At 37.3% G+C, this 21,010-nt stretch overlaps 1 protein-coding gene across 2 annotated transcripts in view; it reads right to left on the bottom strand.

Annotated features, from left to right (window-relative positions):
• LOC142336251 (phospholipid-transporting ATPase ABCA1-like) overlaps positions 1 to 21,010 on the bottom strand; it is a 123,264-nt gene that overhangs the window by 7,116 nt on the left and 95,138 nt on the right. For both annotated transcript variants that reach the window (XM_075384939.1, XM_075384938.1), the window contains exons 5-9: positions 9,183 to 14,538; positions 1,555 to 1,750; positions 984 to 1,076; positions 446 to 655; positions 91 to 204 (exon numbers count right to left, since the gene is read on the bottom strand). In XM_075384939.1, coding sequence (XP_075241054.1) covers positions 91 to 204; positions 446 to 655; positions 984 to 1,076; positions 1,555 to 1,750; positions 9,183 to 14,538 — 5,969 coding nt within the window. The remainder of the gene's footprint in view (positions 1 to 90; positions 205 to 445; positions 656 to 983; positions 1,077 to 1,554; positions 1,751 to 9,182; positions 14,539 to 21,010) is intronic.

Here is a 21,010-nt window from a genome sequence, read left to right as displayed (position 1 = left end):
TGCGACCACTAAGCGGGAAACTAACAGATCAAAACAAAGCATCCCTCTTATTAAAAGATATCTGAGGTATTTTTCCAGTCATATGCTTACCTGCATGAACTTGTTGGGGAGAGGCTTGAACTTCTTCTTTTGTCCCTTCCCTCTCTCCTGTTTTGACGGAGACACCATGTCGTCATTCTGTTCGCTCGCAAAGTTTATGAACACCTACGGATAGCATCAAAGAATTAGAGTGCCACCATCAACTACAAAGCAGTCTTTCACATGTACGAAAATTTATTCTCCTGTGTATACACACTGGTACTTCAATTATCCATAAGCTGGCACAGATCAGTTATTTTATAACTATGTCACATTTAGAACTATTTGACACTGTCAATTTGTCATTTCCAGAAACATTACGGCTGGTGTAATCAATTACTCATATGAAGATGTGATTAATGTGCACCTGGTCCAGAGTAGTTTGGCTGATGGAATAGTCCTCAATAAGTGGTACTCGTGTAGTTGTGGGATTGAGTGCTGATGAACCACTTGATCCTGGCATCCTTCCAGCAACCACCTCTTGTGCTGCCCCTTCTTCTGCCACTTCAATCTCCATCTGCTTCCCTCTCTCCATAGCCTCAAACATCCCAGACAGCGATGAGTCCTCTTGTGGAACCTAAATATCCATAACCCATTTATATCAGTAGTAGAAGAGAGCCGAAGAAGGAAGGCTCAAATTCCATCAATTTATGCTTTATCAACGATTTCGGTACGCCGTGCACTCGAGACACAGTGAAGCTTTAAACTTCACCTCGACTTCACTTAATGCCTTCAGGCTTCACCAGACTATCCCGTTTCTTTCCACTGAAGGTCAAATCGTTCAGACAAAAATTGCTTCAAAAGAGCAAAATTGCAAAAATTCGCTCGAGGATGATTAATATAAAAAATGCATGCTGACTATTTTGTGATTTAAATTATTAAATGAAGAGCTAAGACCAGCTGACCTGGAACACGATAAGACTAGGCAGGTTGTCCAATACCTCTGCGTTGGGATACACCTGCATGAAGTAATTCTGCACAAACTCACCCAGTCCCACCTAAAAAAAACATCATTTGTAATAGCAGTAACACTTCATCTCGAGCTCAGCATCCAATCATGCATGGGTAATCTGCGAGTTCTAAAACAGAACAAGGGAAAAACGAACCCAGTTTATTAGAAATTGAAACACTCACGTGCACATTTTAAATACCGAAAGTCTGCAGTGCCAGAAGTTAAAATGCCAAAGTTCCTACTTGGCCAGAAGTTGACTTCCGTTAACATTAGTCATTTTAAAACGTGCGCGTTTCGTATTTTAAGCATGGTTACGTGACTCTGCAGAACTCAGTTCGAAATTCGGAGTTAATATCTCGAAACGCTTAGGGGTTCTGGATAAACGCCAGAAGTTCTCAGCGACTTCAAGCAGAGTCACGCAACCATTACTGATACTTCAAAAAATTTAAGAGATGGTTTCCTTATAATTTAACAGATGGTTTCCTTATAAGGAAGCGTGCCACGCTCACAAACAAAAGACTAGCCTGCATTTTGACGTGAATAACATATCCATTGCCGTATTTAGTCTTGATATGCTGAGTGGATCCTAGACACTTGAAGTGGCCATTGACCATGATGGCCAATCTAGTACACAGTGCCTCACACTCCTCCATAGAGTGGGATGTCAGCACCACTGATCGACCCTCTTGCACTGCATCGTGGATACACTGCCATAAGTACCTGGATAAATATCATTTTAATAGAAATAATTACATGTAGAGTACAGATCCCGGTTCTCTATCAAGGCATTTATTACACTACACTACAGCGCATAGGTATAAACATGATTATCAAGTTTCCAGCTTTGATTGGTTGCTAGAATAGAAAACATACCCGGCAGATTGCCGGAAAATAGCCGCCGTTGATTACCATAACCAAGATTGGGATTGAAAGAAGAGAAAAAAACTAGTGAAAAAATGATTTTTGAACAAACAATTTTAAAGTGCAAACTATTTTGATGTCACTTTGGAGATAAACATGCTCCTGTTTCATAGTGAGACCAGACAGAGTCTATTATCAATACCAATAGGCATTAGGGAGATGGTTACTAAGAACAAAGTTCGAGTAAAGGTCATATAAAACTGGGCTTTATGGGTTTATCACGTTTCTATTTCTGATTTCGTTTTTTATACTGACTCTGTTCATTTTGACTTGCTTAGCTGAGCAACTGCTGTCTAAAAACACTTTTAGCAGAATGAAAGAAGAGTGAAACTAGCCTAGAGAAGTCAAAAAGATTTCACGCAAAATGTCGAAAAGGCGGCAAAATGAGGTAAACTGAAAAATTTTTATCCGACGAAGTAAAAAACATAGCAGGACAAGTCCTGAAAAACAATACAAAGAATTAAATAAAAAATTGAGACCTAATGTACCTGACCAAAAGATCAATTAAACAATCCCAGCCAAAAAGACAAAACAGTAGTTGAGAAACTAAAATAATCAAACACTACACAAGAAAAAACATTGCCAAGACTATTGAAGCTTTTACCCTGAAACCCAAAAATAATAAAACTGAATACACGCATTTACTCAAGCACAAGCCCTGAACGCGATCTAATTGCCACTAAAGGTAGATTAATTCGAGAAATATGACAAATGCTTCAAAAAACTTTCAAAATTTCTCAGAAAAAAGTTCAAAACCATTTTTTTGTCTTGGAGTTCTGGCAACTATCCCATCTGTAAAACTTTTAAAAGTTTCGTTGAATGGCCACAATCGTTAAACCCAAAAAATAAACTCAAAAGATAAACGATCGATAAATGACAAAAAATATAAAAATTTGTAAACAAATTTTAACAAAATCTTGCTAAACTGCGGAATATTAACATCTGCAGAACCATTTTTTTGTCAACCAGTATCCCTATTTCAAGCTCCAGTATCCCTATTTCAAGCCTTAAATATTTTCACTGGCTCAGAGGGATGGATAAAAATGGAACATAATAAAATTCAGAAAATTTGAAAATGAAAATCAAACTTTATCAAATTTTTGCAAAAATTCATGATATCGAAAAGTTAAAAACCATTTCGTTGCCCCTAGGAACCATGCAGTTTACTATCAAACCCTGAAGGAAATTGCCTGGCTGCTTGGGCCAAAAAACAACTAAAGTCAAATAATTTAGAAAAACTTGAAAATTGCTTTTGAAACTTGAAATTGAAAATGTCTTATCAAAAAATTACTATAATTTTTGATATTGAAATGAAAACCATTCCATGGCCAAAAAAAATTTTTCAGTGACTTATAATCAAACCCTAGTGACAATTGAGGAGGTTTCCTGGCTCCTGGTGCTCGAAAACTAAAATAATGATAATAAATGTTAAAAAAAATTGAAAAGGCAAGATGCAAGTTATATCAATTCCATTACCACTAGTAATCTAGTGTCAAAGCCTAGAGGAGTTTACTTGACACCTAGGGCTGAAAAATCTCAAAAAAAATGTTCAAAAAAACTGAAAAATTTTTTTAGAAAATAGTATAAGTTTGCGGGTTTATGTTGTGAGTACCAAGTCATATAGCTCTTAAAATGGCCATAAAAGTAATTATGTCTTGCATAAGATCTTGATCAACTTTCACAAACCTCAATTATATACTGGTCCAACAAAAAATTCGAAAAATACAAAAAACGTGAGAAATTGCAACAGTTTGGGCTCCAAAACTACTAAAAAGGACCTTTTAACCTTAATTACGGCCTTCCCAGTAGCTTCATCATTCTAAGCACTTAAAGCTCAACTAAACGCGGCTGAGGGCCTCTAATGAAACTTGATGCCCGATGAGCTTTACCGGTTTATCCGGTTTGGAAAGCTCGAAGTCATGAAAAAAAGGTGTGAAAACATCTTACAAAAGTAAACATAAACCGACAAATGTCGGAAGAATTGCTCTTGAACGACAGGCGAGGCAACTTAATTCATGGTCTTTAGTATAGATCAATTTTTCTTTATGCAAAAAACCTTGACCCCGCCGGAATTCGAACAACTGACGTCCCGATTCATGGCCACCGGCACTAACCACTGAGCTACGCGTCACTTAATTTTCCTGTGCTGCAACCGAATTTATATTAGCAACAAACTTTACTTTGGAGCACTAGAGATCACTCAAAAATGTTGAACGAAAGCGTGAAAAAGTCACTTGAGAAGTCAAAGAATGTTCTAGAAGAAAAGCGCAAAATTGTCAAGCAGAAAATTTGCTTAAAAAAAGACACACACGTTTACAATAATTGCTATGCACTGCGTTCAAGAGCAATTAAAAAAAGACAGAGTACTAATACAATCCAATTCTTTGATTGTAAGAAAATAGGAGCGCTAAAATAGCCAGCTGAGAAGCTGAGGCCGCTATTAAAGAAATATATTACATGTAGAAAAACTTCATAATCTAGTTGATACTAATACAACTCCACTATTCTGTTGGATCTATATAGTGGCTGCGAAATTACTCAAAATTTAACGTATCAGAAATCAGAACGAAATTTTGAATGAAATTTCAAGTAATGAGAGCAACAGCAGTACCGCTGAAACATGCAGTAAAATTTACTGTATTTCAAGTCCTTAAAAAAACCAGCTAGCAGTATTTCCGCTACTAGAGGGAACGGTTTCTCAATTTATATAAAATTTAGCGAAAATTTCAAAAACTGCACTTTTTCCATTTGATTATTTTTGGGATATCTTTCTAGGTAGTCCACTGGCCACTGGATTTTCAGATATTTGCAGAAAAATGTTCTACAGACAATTGGCAGGAGATTGCAAAATGGGGGAGTAGGGTGACTTTTATTACCACCTTACCTTAATCTTCTTATCTGCTAGTCTTTGACTCGTTCAAACATACCCGGTAGATTGCCGGAAAATAGCCGCCGTTGATTCCAATAAGCATGATTGGGATTGAAAGAATAGATATTGAAAAAAAAATTTTTGTACAAAAACATTTTTTAAGGCCGATTTATTTTGATGGCATTTCGTAGTTGAACATAACGTACTTCTGTTTCTTAAAGAGAGGCTACAGGGGCTACTATCAATACCAATAAGCATTAGAGATGGTAACTAAGACTTATAGGAACGACGTTCAAATAGCGGGCATCTAAAATTGGGCTTTATGGGTTTATCCCGTTTCTACTTCTGACTTCAATTTTTTATACTGACTCTGTTAATTTTGAATTGCTTTGCTGAGCAACTGATGTTCAAAATCACTTTTAGCAGAATGAGAGAAGAGAGATACTAGCCTAGAGAAATCAAAAAGATATCACGCAAAATGTTGAAAAAGCGGCAAAATGAGGTAAAGCGAAACATTTTTTTCATTCGACGAAGTAAAAAATATAGCAGGACAAGTCCTGAAATACAATCCAAGTAATTGAATGAAAGACAGACTTAATGAACCTGGCCAGCAGATCAATTGAACAATCCCAGCCAACGAGACAAAATCTCGAAAGTTGAGAAACTAAAAGAATCAAACAAACTGACCCAAAAAAAGGATCATTGCAAAAACCCTTGAAGATTTTAACTTGAAGGCCATATATAACTCATTTCAAAATATTCATTAACGCACGCAAAAACCTTAAAAGAGATGAATCTGCCACTAAAAGTAGATAAACTGGACAAATATGACAAATGCATCAAGAAACTGAGAAGAGAAAATTTAAAATTTCCAAAAATCGGGCTATAAAAAAGGTCAAAACTTTTATTTGACTCTGGAGGTCTGTTTTGTAAACCATCTACAATATTTAAAAAGTTTCGTTGGCCAGTAAAGATAGTTAAACTCGTAGAATGACAAAAGATTCGAAAAATTTGAAAACAGTCGAAAATTTTAAATTGCAAGCTTTATTTTAAAAATTCCCTACAATTGCCAATTTAAAAAATTGGAAACTAATTTATTTCCCCTAGTAACTATGTAGTAACATACTAGCAACCCAATAGGAGGTTCTTTGGCCACTGAATAAAAATTTCAAAAGTTTGAAAAAAATTGCAACTTTATCAAAAAATTGGTAAAAGATATTAAAATGTTGAATACCATTCCATGGCCAAAAATATTTTCAAAAAACTGTTAGCAAACCCTAGATGAGGTTTCCGGCCCCCTGGGGCAGGAAAACTTGAATAATGACAATAAATGTCAGAAAATTTGAAAAAAAAAATCAAAGTTTGATTTAAAAAAATTAGTAAAATTCATGAAGTTAACATGTTTAAAACCACTTCATTACCACTAGAAACTATGCAATAACCTATTATTAAACCCCAGAGGAGCTTTTTTGACATCAAAGTCTGAAAAAACTCAAAAAATGACAAAAATTTTCAAACAATTTGAAAAAATTAGTAGAAATTACCCTGTTTATGTTTGGAGTAGCAAAAGATATAGCGCTTAAAGATGGCGTAAAAAGCAATTAGATCTTGCAAAGGACCTTTATCAACTTTATTAATCTTCAATTTCGGACTAGTCTAACAAAAAATCCAAAATATGACGAAAAAGTGCTAAAAATTTCCTTATTTTAGGCTCAAAAATGACCTTTTAACCTTGAATTACGGCCTTCCCAGTAGCTTCATCACTCTGAGTACTTGAGGGACTACTAAACGCGGGCCTCTAATGAAACTTGATGCCCGCTGAGCTTTACTTGTTTATCCCGTTTTGAAAGCTCAAAGTCGTGAAAACAGGTGTGAAAACATCTTACAAAAATTAAAAAAAAAGACAGAGCACCAATACAATCCAATTCTTGGATTGTAAAAAATAGGAGCGCTATAATAGCCGGCTGAGAGGATGAGGGCGGCTATTAAAAATATACAGGCTTTAGGATTGTTCGGTGAGAAAATCTAGGAAACTTTAAAAACGTTGAAAAAAATTGAAAAAATGCAATACCATGGGCACCACAAATCGAATGAACTGCAACTCCGAGCAGCTGGCTGATATCTTCCAAAATGGAAACAAATAATTTTGAGAGGATATATTTGTAGGAATTTTCAGCTCAATTTGTTTATGTTGGCTCTCTGATTCTTCGGCTCCAAATAAATTATTTTTAGAACACCCTCCTTTGTCAACTTATTGGCCCCCGATCGTTGTGTTTCGAGATATTTGTAATCGATTTAGCGTGAAATTGTAAAAAGGCGGGAAGTATCGGGAAACTTCCACGATTGTTGTTTGTTTTTCTATTCAGTGCTCTACGACACAACACAAAAATATTGCTCCTAACTACCTTTTCAAAACATAAACCGACTAATGTCGGAAAAAATGCTCTCGAACGACAGGCGAGGCAATTTAATTCAGGGACTGTAGCTTACATAAATTTTTCTTTATGGGTGCAAAAATATTTAACCACATCGGGATTCGAACCATAGACTTACCGCTCCCTAACCAAAAGTACTGCCCACTCTATCAGGCCCTACATTTGGCTATGCTGCAATTAATTTTATATTAGCAACAAGCTTTACTTCAGAGTGAGAAAAAAATAGATCACTCAAAAAAGAAGAACGAAAGCGTGAAAAAGTCACTTGAGAAGTCAAAGAATGAAAGTCTAGAAAAATTTGAAAAAAAAACTTATAAAACTTTGAAATGTATCACGAAAGATATAAAGTGGAATCTGATCTGTAGTCATTCGTCCAGTCGCATTTTGTCGCATCACAGGAGTAATTTTCTCGTTCCATCTTAGCCAGGAATGACAAAAGTTGTCGAGAAATTCGATTTGAGATTATTTGGACGTTCAACTTGAAATTTTACTAGCCATAATTTTCAAATAAACAGCTTTGAATTGAAAAATTTCATCAAGATAACCACTTAAGATGCCTTTTGATGAGTTCAAATTGAAGTCTTGATTTTGTAGAAATGGAATAGTTGCTCTTTTCACTGCGGTCAGATTTTAAACATGGGATACTATGAATGTAGTGTTGTTTTTATTTTCAAGAATTATTTCAAGCACATCACCTGCTTCCTGTACATGTAAAAGTCTGATGGTTAATTCATTGTACGAATAAAAGCAAACAAGATTTCACGGAAGTGAACTGAGAACTATATCCGGATCTTTTCCGTTTGTGCCCCCCCCCCCAGTTACAGAGCACGTGTCATTACATAGTAAATCATTATGTAAAGTTATTGCACGTGCGTCTGGGGGATGCAAATAATATGCACCCACTAAGCTGGGGGGGGGGGGGGGGGGGCACAAACGGAAAAGATCCCTATATTCATTGAGGAAAATAACCTTTTTGCAATGAGTAAGCCTTATTATGATTGGAAAGAGGAAATTTTATTTTTCTGCCGTTTGTCTTCGATTCTTCTAGAAAACAATTGGGCTATGATAGCTGAAGATAACATCAACAAGAACACTAGCGAGACACCATGTTCGTTTGGAAAGGCAACCATATTTTCCGCAACATTTTTCTCCTTTCATAAGAACAATCAGTTGAGCTCGAACACAATTAGATTGGGTTGTTAAAACTGATCTCTTCCTCGTCATTAAGCCCCAACAAAATCTCAAAAGGACAAACAATTGATTAAACAAACGACTACGTCGGACGAAATGTTCTCTAACAACTAGGTAGGCTGGCGGTTTCTAGAGTTTGAACAGGGTGCACTGTAATGGGAATAAAGCTTCTCAGAATGGCCTTTCGACCTTAATATTACCAGCAGTTGCCGCTCACAAAACATTATAAAACTAAGCTACAGTTAAAGTTCAACGTCTTAAAACATGAAATCAATGTCAAAAAACGAAGTCAAAATTTAAGTCATGAGCAAACTTGCAGCAGCTTAGCGTTTAAAAAAAACAATAAAAACCAATACTCCTCTTCGAGGCGTAAGAATACAGACACGTTTACGGTAATTGCTTCAAATTTCGATCAAGCGCAATTAAAAATTCTGCCTTTTTAAAAGCATTTTTGCTTTTTAGCACAACGGCGATGAATTATTTCGGTGATTTCGAGAAACAGAAATCAAGTAATTACATGGACATTTTCCTGTTTGCTTTAATCAAGTCTTCGAATTGTGAATGAGTTATGTTGTCCGTTAGCATAAATCTCATGGCATTTTGCTAACAGTTGAAGAAAACAAAGTGATAACGATAACACAAATAGACGATGAAACTGCCTTGAAATTTGTGATCTGAATTTCTTCTTCCACTCCCTCTCAGTTATTTAAAAGTGCCTGAAGTCTAAGGCACTAACCTTCGTGCTTTCGGATCCATGCCAGATGTCGGTTCATCCAAGAAAATTATCTGAGGATTTCCAATGAGGGCAATAGCAGTCGACAATTTCCTCTTGTTACCTCCACTCAGAGTACCCGCTTGCTTGTCTCTGTATTTCTTCAAACCCATTTTCTCAATCACTCCTTCCGTCACAATGTTAACACTCTTCGCTTCGATGCCTCTCAAACGTGCATACAACATGAGATGTTCTCGAACAGAAAGCAGAGCATCAAGAGCGTCAAACTGGGGACAAAATCCCAGACGCTTTCTCGAATCGTTCAACTGGGTCTGAACATCGAACCCTGCAAGATGAGCACTACCAGCCGTCGGTACGTTGTCACCCGTCAGCATGTTGAATGTCGATGTCTTTCCAGCTCCGTTCACTCCTAAGAGTCCGAAGCACTCCCCTTTGGGAACGTGAAATGAGAGGTTTTTCACAGCCACTAGCGGCCGTCGCGCAGCTCCAAGACGGTAAACTTTGCGAAGTCTCTTAACAACTACTGGGTCACCATCATGTAGACCATTATTGACATTGTGTTCTTCCTCCTTTACGTCCTCTTCGTGGTTCCAAGCCTCAATTTCTTCCTCTTCATCGATGTGCTTGTTGGCACCCCTGCTAGAACCCAAGTACAATCTTCTGAACACGTAAAGGTGCTCTATAACTAACACCAGTGCGAAAAAGCATAACCCTTGCATAAACATGGCAAAAATATGTTTGCCAGCGATGTTGTACGTGAGAGGACTTTTGAACTCGTATTCGCCGAACTCACTAAGAGCGTCTGCCGTCAACTGGTTTAAAGCCATTTCAAACAAACCTCTACCCAAGCAGTACTGGGGGAAAACAAGGAAAATTTTCTTGAGTGCATTATTAGTGTTTTGAAGACCTTTGTCATCGGGGAAGAAGTCAAGGATATAAGTGGCAGTGGTGCAGTTAATTCCTATGAAGGCATTGAGTCCAGTTAGCAAAACGTAAGCTGTACTCGGAACACTAAACAGGTACGCAAACGGGTACATTAAAGGAGTAATTGAGAACCCATATAGTAGCAACAGTAAACACAAGCAGGGAAAGTTTGCGCCGCTAACGTACGATTCTGTCTGAAAACAGACAAAGATGAAAATGCAAATCAGCGCTGGTAATAGATAATTGGTAAGATCCCACGCAAACGTACTGACCCAGAAAATAGTAGGGTTAACACCGCTAACATACTGCAAATGCTTAGCCTTCGATGTTCGTTCTGAAATCAGGTACAGTACAAAACTTGCAGGAACGAAACTCAGAGCGAAAATTACACAAATTCCAACAATCAGGTCACGGCCACTGCGCTCTAAAAGGTCATCAGTAAGCTGACTAACGGTCAACTTGAACGGGTGAGTGGTTGAAACAATTCCATACTGCGCACGATTTTCAGTGGTGTTTGGGAGCGCGTTTCGAAGAATCAAATTGTTGAGTGCATTGGTTGAACTCAATAACATGTGATGTCCTTTATTGTTCCACCAAACTTTGATGTTTCGGATAGCAATTGAGTCGTTTAATACAGAGTTTAGATCGTTGATAACATCCTCCCATTGAAAACCGTTGGAATAATTGTAGGATAGGAAATCATTGTCTTGAACCAAATCTTCGGCGTCTAAGGTTGCTTGTACAAAATCATTCTCGTTGAAATCATAATCATTACTTTCACCCTCAAACTCAAATCCGTAAAATCGACGTAGTTTGTACTCATCACGTGTTTTCATCAAAAAGTCGGAGATATCACGACCTGTTAGATCTTGCAGAATTTCAGTGGTCGATAGGGTTTTATAGTCTGGATCACCACCTTCGGCATCATCCGGGCAAACTTGGTATCCACTAGAGCAGTCACAGTCGATCAATTCGCCAGAAGAGTACCCAGGGTCAATGAATTCAGATTGGAGTCCTGGTTTGCAAGGATGGCCGCCGATTCCGTACCCGTCGATGCATCGTGTTGAATGGTGCGGGAACGATGCCATGTCACGGGTCAGTTGTCGCATAGCTTCCCTTTCATCTTGTGTTGAAGAATCAGCGTAGAATATATAGTTGTCATCACCATACATATAAGGCTGCAAAACTAAAGGCTCCTGGTCAGAATCTCCGGGAACTATAAGGGTGAAAATCATAGCCAGTAAAACGAATAAAGCAGGTAGCAAAATCTGAGAGAAGAAAGCTTTTCTATCTTTTCGAATATGGTGGAACCGTTTGATATACATGGCTTGAAATTGCAACCACTTAAGTCGGCCACCTGTAACTTTCGGGACGTTCTCATTAGCAAAGTTTTTAGCTTTAGATCTGTTTGAATCCTTAAACACAACGTGGCCATTTGAAGAGCTGGCCTCCGATTCTGTGTCACTGTCACGACCTGAGTTATCATAGTGTACAGTTCCGTTAGCTGACAAGCTGACTTGGTCGTTTTTCACTTTGCGTTTTTTCAGGTCTGCAAAAATGGATCGGAAACCTTTCGATCTTTTCTTTGGCAGTCGATCGTCGTATTTAGTCGAATCCGGAGCTTGGTCCGCAACTTCAATAAAAATGTCCTCCAGTGAGGAATCGGATAGCCCGTAATCCGATATTCCCAGACTAATTTTGTTCATTTCAAGTTCCCTAAACAGTTTAGTGTAAATTCCAGAGCTTAAACCAGAATATGGCAAAGTGTACGTAAGTTCAGTTCCAATATTTTTGGCCAGCTCAACGTCCGGGAAAATACTTCTTATGAACTTTGATATCATCTTTTCAGAGTCCCGATCAAACTGAGATTTTTGAACAGCGTGTTTCTCCTCGTACGGACCGTCGATAGCAGGGTCAAATGAAGCCCGTCGTTCGCTTAAGTCTCGATTTGTTGCTTCTGGTTTCACTTCTCTTGCTAACGTTAGCTGATACCCACTACCATACTTTCGTCTGAGGTATATCGAAGATCCGCAACACTGCAATTGTCCATTAGCAATAATCGCAATTCTGTCACCCAGAACATCAGCTTCATCCATGTGATGCGTGGACAGTATGATAGTTCTTCCTTCTTTGTACTTGGACAATAGCTCCCAAATTCCTCGACGGCTGTGAGGGTCAACACCAGCCGTCGGTTCGTCCAATATAACAGTTTTGTTATCCCCAATAAAAGAAATGGCAACTGATAGCTTTCGTTTCATACCACCGGACAAATTTTTAGACATATCGTCAGATTTATGAGAGAGATGAAGATCGGACAAGAGTCTGATTCCCATTTTGGTGATGTCCAGCTGCCGTTTTCCTCTCAACCTTCCATAGAACCGCAAATGCTCCATAACGGTCAAGTTACCAAACAACACATTGTATTGAGGACACATACCGACACTTTGTCTGATCACATCCATATGTTCACGAATGTCCAGGCCGTTAACAAACCCAGTTCCGGATGTCGGTGGGAAAAGTCCAGTCAAAATGGACATTGTAGTTGTCTTTCCAGCTCCGTTGTGTCCGAGAAACGATGTTATTTGATTCTTGTAGAAATTGATTGACAGACCATTCACAGCGAGTTTGTTTCCAGTTGAATACACTTTGACAAGATCTCTGATTTGAACCCCAACTTCTATATTGTTTGGTTCAGTTTCCATATTCTCACCAGTTACTTTCAAATCGGGATCAAAGTTCACATCGCCCATGGTGAATCTATTTGCGCGATCGGGACACCAGAAAGATAATTGGAACGGGAAGTACCATTTCTTTGGAACACCGTATGTTCCTGGCTTAACTTGTTCTATATACAGCGCGAGTAGTAAGTAAACTAGCGCATCAAAATACATCATGAACAGCACTTTCCCCATGCTGAAATCATCTTGATAAATTGGACTTTTGCCCAAATTGCTCCATTGAACTCCTTCTCCTTGCTGTTCAAAGTAGGCAAAGTACGTGCAAGCAAAACCGAATGCGACGTTGGACGAAAAACAGAGCAAGAATTTAGGTCCGTTTGAGTCTATGTCTTCACTCCAGGCTATATACAACACGTAGGGCAAATAGAAAACAAAGAAAGTTATTCCAGCAACTGCAGACGCCAGATTTGCCCTTGAGAAAAATACCGAAATCAAGAAGCAAAAAGTTATTGTCGGAATAACGTATGAAAAGAACACGAACATAATGACGAACACATTACTTTTTGCCAAGACATCGCCAAATTTGAGAATAAATGATAGCACAAATCCCGCAGAAAACAAAATTACGAATGAGGTCACAAACCACGAAATCCAATGAATGGTATTGCCAAGTCCCATTACTTTCATGACTTCTTTGAGGCGCGTCTCTTTTTCGTATACAATTCCTTTGACGATCATGCCCACGCTAAAAAGCCATGCAAGAGTCATGAACAAAGGCATGGTTCCCGCAATCGCGTACAAAAACTCGTCCTGTTTGTAACAAGGACTTGGGAATTGCTTAATCCACGTTCCAGTCTTTTTGTAACTACTTGAGGCTTGAAGGTCAATCACTGCCTTCTCTAGCAGGTCAGTTAAATAAATCTGACCCGAAGTGACCGGTTTGAGATCAACTACAGGGTTCCGTCTGGGATCGGGAAACCAGACATCGTCAATGATCCAATCCGTATCATCAACACGTCCAGATCTCATTCGAATCTTGTACTTGAGTAATTTCGGGATCTCTTCAGAATCCGGATTTGTGTTTTGGAACACTAAACCAGCCCAGATTTTGTTGTCATCAAGCCTCGGAGCAGCGTAATCCTCTAGCTCTTGTTCAGTCTCGAATCCCATAAATCTGTCAGTTGAGAAACACGTTGACAAATCGTCAAAGTAGCTCAAAATATCGAACGTTTCGTTGAACAGATCTTGCCAAGTTTGAACGTCAGGATCATTGGAGAAAAACTCGTCCGCAGTTTCATTGATTTCTTCAAAGTCGACAAAACTGGGAGCTATGTCCACAATAAATGTTAGGAAAGGGATATCATTGGCATTCGGGTCCTCAAAGTAGTCATATAACTGTTGGAACAATTCCTCGCGAGTATCGTTGATCATGTCAAGGGCTTCAAAGGCGTTAGCCACTTCTTCAAAGGTTTTATTAATTTGCGCAATTATTCTCTGAGTAGCTGGATCTTGAGGAGTGTATAATATCTTGCCGATGATAATTGGTTTTGCATATTTCCACAAATTACTGAGAACAACGTTTTCTTGGAATTGTTCGAAGACATCATTGCAAAAATCAGAGATTTCATCGTCTCTTACGTACTCCTCGGCTTCTACATCGAAACCCAGTTCGGATGCTTGTTGTTCAACCTCTTCAAGATCTCCTAAGTCTCCAATTCCAATGGCCAACACATCGTCAATTCCGCAGATGAATTGAGCTGCAACAATACAAATCATTTGATTGGTTTTAGACACAGTTCAAAACTCTTTCAGAAAACAGCGGAGAACATACGTAGCTGTTGAGGAAAAACGGTGAAAACAACCAACTAACGTCGGAGCGAATTGCTCTCAGACCACAGGCGAGCGGTTGGCTTCGTCGGTAGCTAGCTACGGTTTAGTGAGGCTAGCTTTAGCTTAATTGAAGGGGTGTGAGGTGAGCGCAGCGGGGGTATCGGGGGGGGGGGGTCAACCTCTAAAAACCGCCCTTCACACCTTAAGTACAAGTCTCCAAATCAGTTTCTGTGAATCGCATACTTTGAGACTAGTGAGTTGAAAGGCTCTAAGAGAACCTAATACCCGCTGGGCGCTACCTGTTTATCCTGTTTTTGAGGTCGAAAAGTCCAATGTGTCAGACGAAAAATCGGTCAAACGAAAACTCTTCCGTTGCTGTGAACTTTTCCCGAGATTAATTTTGTCGAGCAAAACTTGTTCCTGAACATTGGCCTCTTAAACTTTAACACGATGTCTGGTGCAAGTTTGTGCGTGGCACAGAAAGATGAAACCGTGGTAATTTTCACTGGACACGACGCGATGAATAAAAGTCCGGTTGGATAATCGCAGAGACGAATAATTCTGAGTCACTTTAATTCGGTTCAAGTCTCCACAAGAAATTCGGAAACAATTTTGGAGATTCAATGCTCTAACTAATAACTCAGTGAACAATTCTATTACTAGAATGCAACTCTCAAAAAGTTTTTAAAAGTTTTTTTCTAAGTGGTAATGTCTTAGTAAGAAAAAACAACAGAACTGAACAGCTAATTCTCCTAAGGTCGAGCAGTCGATCATTACAAAAAAGAAGCATGCAAAAATGGAATAAACTTCAGCGTTAAGTCCGGATTACCAAATCACGCTCACAGTTTAAACGCATGTTAAAACAGCATCTGCTCCAACAATTCAAACTTGTACCGTTGGAAAAGAACGTTGGTGGCTTCAAAAGTTACTTTAAAAAACGGAACCACTAATTTTGATTTTTAACATTGTACTAAATTTGTATATAACATTTTAAACTTGTAATATTTAAAGTAATATTTTCAATTTACGTGTTTGAAAAAAGATTAGCAAAACTCACTAAATGTTTTTGCAGTTAATATCTTCAAAAGCCAATGTCTGTTGCTAAAGCCAGCACAAAACCATGCAGAAGTTTTTTTTAAAATTATTGGCAGCTAAAATCAACAAAGTTGGAAAAAAATTTTTTTTTTAAATGCGAAAATGGTCATAATTTTTGACAAAATTAATGTGGTTAAAATGATGCCTTCAATGCAATTTTATTACACTTTAAAAATAAAAGACCACTAATTCCAGCTTCGCCTTCTAAAGCAATATAATGCACCTGGCCTTTACCTGTTTATCCCGCCTTAAAAGCGCGAAGTAGTGGAAAAAAGTGTTAAAACGTCTTACAAATAGACATCCAGAAGCAAGCTCCTAAAATTCAAGTGAATTACTGCCAGCTGCGCCTTCAAAAATATTACAAATTACATAATCATATGAAAAGGATCTCAAGAAAGTAATGAAAAAAGCAGACTATGTACAAAACTTTCTACGAGTTCTGACTAAAAAACGACCGATATAGAAAACATCTATTGCGTTCAGCAACTACTTCCTACATGATAGATAAAAAACGAATCAACGAGAAAACGGCAGAAGTAACAAAGTAAGATTCTTAATGCGTTAACATTTCCTTAAACTCTAAGTTGGGACGCCCGCCCACCAAGGGATCTAGAGAGCCACTAGGCTGCCAATTTCGCTAGCACTGTGGCTTAACACACAATACTTAACACAAACCAGCAACAAACACCCAAAATTAAATTAAAATAAAAAAACCACAAGCAAATTCAAATAATTTCATTTTCGCAATAAAATAAGTCCAGCGAAAGTTCAAGTGTCTGCTACTACTTATACGACGCATAGAAATTTTCACAAAAGTACATTGAACTGCAAAAACAAACAAAAAGAAACATGAAGAGAGCTACAAAAATAAATGAAAAATGGCTCAAAAACTGGCCTTAAAAAGAATTCCCCGATTAAAGAGAGATCGACAAACTCTTGAAAAAATCCAAATTTTAAAATTATCAAAAATTTTACTGAAATGCTGCTACAATGCGTGATATAAATTTCAAAACCATTTATTTTATTGTCTCCAGAGATAATCTAGAAACCCAATTTCAAGTCAAAAGTTTCAAAGGGTCAAAAACTCGTGAAATTAAAAAGTTCTTTTGCCCCTAGCAGCTGTGCAGTAACATTTTATGAAATCCTACAGGAGTTTACCTGGCCACTGATGCAAATGAAACTAAAAAAAAAACAAATATTTTCAAAAAAACATGAAAAAAATGCAAAAAAATTATGCAATCGCTAAAATTCGTGATATTAACATGTTGAAGTTATTTGCCAATAAAAACTATGCAGTAACTATTATCAGACCTTAGGAGGTTTTCTGGTCCCGGAGTGGCAAAAACTTTCAAAAAAACTTTAAAAAAGCAAAACTTGTTTTCAATTGTCGTGTTTATGTTTGCAGTACCGAAACATATAGCTCATGAACTGGTCGAAAAAAGTAATTATATCTTGCAAAGACCTTTATCAACTTTGAGAAATGTCGATTCAAGACTAATCAGACAAAAAATACAAAAATGACGAAAACGCGTAAAAAAATCCTGAAATACAATCCAATGCATTGAATGGAATCTTTAGAACTACTGCATGTGACCAAAGATCAACTGAACAAAGCCAGCCAAAAAGACGGTCTCAATAATATAGAGACTCAAACTACTGAATAGACTAAACCAAATAAATCACTGCCAAAACCTTTGAACCTTTTACCCCGAAGGCCAAACGTGATCCTATTAGAAAAACACATTAATCACGCAAAGCCTTGAAAGTGGTTTATTGACCACTGAAGATAGAAAAACTCGAGAAAAATTTTTAAAGATGAAAAATTACGCAACTTTTAAAATTTATAAATTTCGCAATAATACTCTAAACAAAAACCATTTTTTGTCTGTTAAATCTGTCCTGTGACCCATCTGAAGGACCAACAGAAGTTTCATTGGATTTAAAAGATTGATAATCTGAAATTTCACTGAAAAGCTGCTAAACTCGTAACAATAATATCTTCAGAACCAATTCACTGTCTCCAGAAAGAATTCTTTAACCTAATTCAAGCCATAAATAATTTTTCCTGGTCAGTAAAGATTATAAAACTCGTAATATGACATTGTTTCAGAAAATTTTAAAATTTCAAATATCAGCAAAAACTGCAAAAATTTGTGAAATTAACATATTGAAAACTTTTAAATTGCCACTATAAACTATCCAGTAACCCATTTTTAAGCCTCAATAGAGATGCATTGGCTCACAAAGATTTAAAAAACTGGAGGAGTGATGAAAATTGTCAGAGAACTTGAAAAATATTGCAAAAGATACGATTTGTTTGCATTACCAAAACCTATATCTACAAAAAACATTTATGAAGAGCATTTCTAAGAAGCACAAACGACTAGGAGCTTAGGAAAATGTCAATTGTAAAACACTTCAAGAGAAAAAACCCAAAAACGGACAAAAAATAGGAAGAAAACAGCACAATTTTGCGTCATAAACTTCAAATCTTTTAACCTCAAATTTAGACGTTCCGTGCAACTTCATTACAATGAGCACTTTGCAGACTACTAAAGTCAGCTGACAGCCTCCATTGCAACTTAATGCCCCAATAGTTACCTATTTATCCCATTTTGAAAGCTAAAATCATCAGAAATGTGTGAAAACATCTTAAAAAACATAGCAGGACAAGTTCTGAAAAACAACCAAAAGAACTGACTCAACTAATCACCTTAGAATTGGTTGAATTTCAGACCAGGTTATAACATCCGAGGAGGTTGAAGTATCAGAACCTCATTACAAGCCCCCAAATTTCATTAAAAGCTCTGATCATGGAGTTGTGCACTTTGACCTTCTGCAAAAGCACGAGAATTTAGCTATGAAGCAGACCTCGTGCAGAAACTGGCGAAATTTTGACGTGGAAGCGTTTGCAGAAAATATTGTTTCTCCGATCGACAGAGATAATCCTGAAAATGTTTGGAACTGTTTTAAAGAACGAAGTTAGTTATGTCGATAAGAACCATCCTCTCAAAACAAAACATGTTCGAAATCATACGTGCCCTTTCTTTGACAATGAGCTAAGAACCATGAAAAGATCGAGAAGAAACTTTGAGAAAGCTTATCGAAAGAATGGAAATTCCCAAGACAAAAGCCGGTTTATCAATTCAGTTTTGGAGTATTTTGAGCTGTTTACAAAAAAGGAAAGTGAATACCTTGACAAATGTGTCGCTAGTGAAAATAAGCGTGTTAGGTATTCTATGCTTCAGCAACTCTTAGCAAAAATTATGTTGTCCTGCCGCAGTCACTAGGGGAGCCTGAATGCCTATCAAAGAGGTTTAATGCTTTCTTTGTTAAGAAAATAGAAACCATGTTAGTTTCAATACCTCTAACGAATGGTTTAAAATTGAATAATTCCCATACAATTACCCTGGACACTTTTCACGTTTTTACACTGAGCGATTTGAAATTACTTCTGCCAAATATTTCGAACAGTACGGCACCGAATGATGCAATACCAACTAGTTTATGCAAAATTGTTTTGACAAATTCTCCGGACTACTTCATTGCATTAATTAATTAACTCTCCAGACAGGGTACTTTCCAAATCAATTCAAACAAAGCGTTGCTCGCACTCAACGGAAACAGTTTTACTGAAAGTCTTTATTGATCTTCTTTGTTATTTGGACGAGTCGCGCTCCGTGATGTATATTGGGTTAGACTTGTCCGCAGCGTTTGATATAATTGATCATCAGTTTTAATTTGAGATATTAGCGAAAAGGATTGGTTTGCAATCTGTTGTTTTATAAAAAATTATCTTTCGAATCGCTCGCAACAATTTATCATAAATGGATGTCTTTTTTGGTGATGAAGTTGAGACGTGTGCCACAAGGGTCGTTTCTTGGTCCTTTACTTTTTTCCTGTTACATGTTGCCTTTAGAAGATAAGCTGAAAGAATTAAAAATAAACTACCAGTTCTACGCAGATGATGCCGTTCTTTTTTTGTATCCGGTTCCACCCGCAGTCAACGCATGTTTGATAATATTTCGACCTCGATTCAACGTTGGTTCAGCAATGCAAAATTAAAATTGAATGCGGATAAGAGTATATGATTACTCGGAAATGTAATACTATTCAAAATGGTCCGTTACGCCTGCCAGAAGATGGTAACTACACTGAACAGGTAGAAGTTCTAGGTTGTTATAGTGATTGTCAACTTACTCTGCAACGACGGATTAACTTTGTTTGTTCGAATTCATTTTGTTATCTCTGTAAAGTATGGTCAATTCGAGACCAAGTTAAAACATCAGTCGTAATTCAGTTAATTAGAGTTTTAGTGTTATCACGTGTTGACTACTGTAAATCACTTTATTATGGTCTGCCAAACTTTTTGTTAGCAAAACTTCAGCGAATAATGAACTCTTCCCTGCGTTTGATTTTTCGATTGTCACCTTCAACACCAACCTCGTCATAATTGAAGCAGCTACACTGGTTGCCAATTAGGCAACGCATTATCTTCAAAATCCTATTGTATACGAATCGCTTTGTACATCAGCCTGGCAAACTCCCACTATATTTATCGGATTTAATGAAACGAAACACGATGGTTACAAGGTCTCAGTATTTTTACAATTTTTATGTTCCCAAATTTCGCTCGAACTTTGGAAGACGTTCGTTCTCGCGTGCCATCGCTGTTGAGTGGAATAAACTCTCTTTGAGCTGAAACTTATACCATCTGAAATTTTATTCAGGCGAAAACTCAAAATTTATCTGTTTTAATTTTCCTGCACCGTTGAGATTTTAAATAGTGCTTAAACCAATAATTATAATAATACTAATAATAATAATAATTAAAATATTACATCAAAACCAATCTAAGACAGTCATCAAAGCTTTTGACTCTATTTGACCCAAGGCAAAAAGACAAAACTGAAAATTGGCAAAAACCAGGGACTTTGAAAACCAATGGCGCCAAACTAAGAGAACATTACAACTACAACCCATGACCCCTAACCACGCGGTATATCCTAACATTTGAAAAAGTCACAAGAAACTTCAGCAGTTCTAATGGGTGAAAAAGGGACAATAGTACTACAAATGATGGCAAGATTAGCAAATTCACCTAAACATTAAAAAAATTATCTCCGTGAACCAAAACGTTAGCTAAAAGTTTGAGCCAATAAATTGACTAACATTATGCCTCATTAGAAAGTCAATAACATGTTGATTTTGACATTATTGTTGATTTTGAGACTATGTGAAAAGACCACAACAAAAACACAAGACCAAAAAATCAACTTTTGTGTTTCAAAAAGTGTCAGGGAA

The sequence above is a fragment of the Convolutriloba macropyga genome, chromosome 3 (assembly GCF_964194025.1).
Source record: "Convolutriloba macropyga chromosome 3, txConMacr16.3, whole genome shotgun sequence".
NCBI classification, from domain to species: Eukaryota; Metazoa; Xenacoelomorpha; order Acoela; family Convolutidae; genus Convolutriloba; species Convolutriloba macropyga.
This window is presented reverse-complemented; position numbering and strand designations above follow the sequence as displayed.